This window comes from Microtus ochrogaster, chromosome 16, assembly GCF_000317375.1.
Source record: "Microtus ochrogaster isolate Prairie Vole_2 chromosome 16, MicOch1.0, whole genome shotgun sequence".
NCBI lineage: Eukaryota > Metazoa > Chordata > Mammalia > Rodentia > Cricetidae > Microtus > Microtus ochrogaster.
Window position 1 is genome coordinate 14,394,173 of NC_022018.1, and position 1,836 is coordinate 14,396,008.

The 1,836-nt window shown below is 37.7% G+C and overlaps 1 protein-coding gene across 2 annotated transcripts in view; it reads right to left on the reverse strand.

Moving 5' to 3' along the window:
- The window catches only part of Enkur (enkurin, TRPC channel interacting protein), a 25,079-nt gene that overhangs the window by 12,518 nt on the left and 10,725 nt on the right, over nt 1-1,836 (reverse strand). For both annotated transcript variants that reach the window (XM_005354741.2, XM_026783065.1), the window contains one exon: nt 783-1,006. In XM_005354741.2, coding sequence (XP_005354798.1) covers nt 783-1,006 — 224 coding nt within the window. The remainder of the gene's footprint in view (nt 1-782; nt 1,007-1,836) is intronic.

Below are 1,836 nucleotides of genomic sequence, written 5' to 3' on the forward strand. Positions count from 1 at the left end.
CTGTCTGTCTGTCTGTCTGCCTGCCTGCCTGTCTGCCTTCTTCCCTCCCTCCGTCCCTCCCTTCCTCCCTCCTTCCTTCCTCTTTCTATTCTTCCTCTATTTCTGGCCACAACTTACTATTATTTGTTATTAATATTTAGGATGTTGAAGCCTCTTTTAGGATGTGTTCACAAACATACTTTTATGCTCTATAAATATATAAATAGGGAAGGATTTGTATAACTTTCCTTGTAAGCTTTTTGATTTAAAAACCTTTTTAACAATTAACATTTGGTAGATAAAATCATCCCTTTCTGATGAGCACTTTTTCAGATCGAAATCAATGACCCAAATAATGAATCCCGGTGCAGCGTTCTTAATCTTTACCCAAATTCAACTCAAATCAACGCATTTACACTAAAACAGTGATGTGGTTGTTTTGGAGAGATTGGCAGTTTGGTGGTTTGAAGCCTCATCTGCTAAGTTCTCTCATTCTGCACCCCAAGACCTCCTGAAAGGTGGGTTCCTCAGGATTTGCAGTAGTGGCTGCATTTAGTGACCTTTTTACCTTACTAATATTAATAGCTTTTAGAGAATGTCTGCTGTAGTTATTAAATATACTAGTAACTGGAATTGAGGAAGAGAGCATTCATGTTTTAGATGTGAACCCCACACGGACCGCAGAGTGGTGGGAATGGGCAGGCTTCGTGGTCTGTCCAGGGAACACACTGCGTACCTATCTCATAGAGACCCCCTGCAGGACTTCGGAATCTCTGACGTCTCGCTGACAGATCAAGAACTACCTTTTTGTTGATGTATTTGGGGAATAGTCCGGACGTCTCAAGATCATGCTTGTCTCCAGTTCTTTTGTCAACATAAATTGGCTTGGGCTTTTTGGCCACGCCCATGATGACATCAGCTGCATTTGTGTTTATGAAGTTTTTTCCACTCTGTATTCCCATGACTGGATGATCGGTCCTCAAGGGCACTGGAGGCTTCTTGGGAACACATCTATTAAACTTTTTTTCTGTTAAGTATAACATTTTATTGTTAATGTTTGAAAATAAACATTGTTACTCAACACTATTTAGGACATCCAGTTATTTACCACTAGTATTGAGGTCTCACTAATGTTATACTTAAATACTTAAAATTAAAAAAATTATTATTTTGTGTACATCAAATATGTACTGCCTTTCATTTGTCAATTATACCTCAACTGTAAATACTCAAAATATAAAATTAAATGCAATGTGATCAATTTGACGTTGAAAAACAGTATAAAAGAGTAGGAGGGTAATAATGATAGATCACTACTATATTTCTGATGGATTTTATAAAAACTACAACACATACTCAGTTTTCCCATTTAAAATAAGTTTATATAAAATAGATCATTTTCAGCGTACTATCAGTATTATTTTTTTAAGAAAAAACTCTAACAAAGCCATTAAATAAATTAACAAGATGATGTTGGCAACCCAGTGATCTCTGGATATTTTCACAGAAACCATTACAATGAGTAATTGCTGTGTATTAAACATGCAGTTTTACAGGTTACCAATATGACCAAGATCCACCATCCTAAAGGAACAGTCATCAAACATATCTTTGGTCTCTAGTGCACACAGTCCTGATAGCAGCAGGTGGAACTGTTTCGTTTAACACAGCCCTTTCAGTATAACAGTTCCAACACGCCATTTTGATATAGCCATGATGGAGGAAGGTCATTGGTTAGGTAATAAAGAAACTGCTTGGCCTTATAGGTTAAAACATAGGTGGGAGGAGTAAACAGAACAGAATGCTGGGAGGAAGAGGAAGTGAGCTCAGACTCGACAGCTCTCCTCTCAGGGGCAG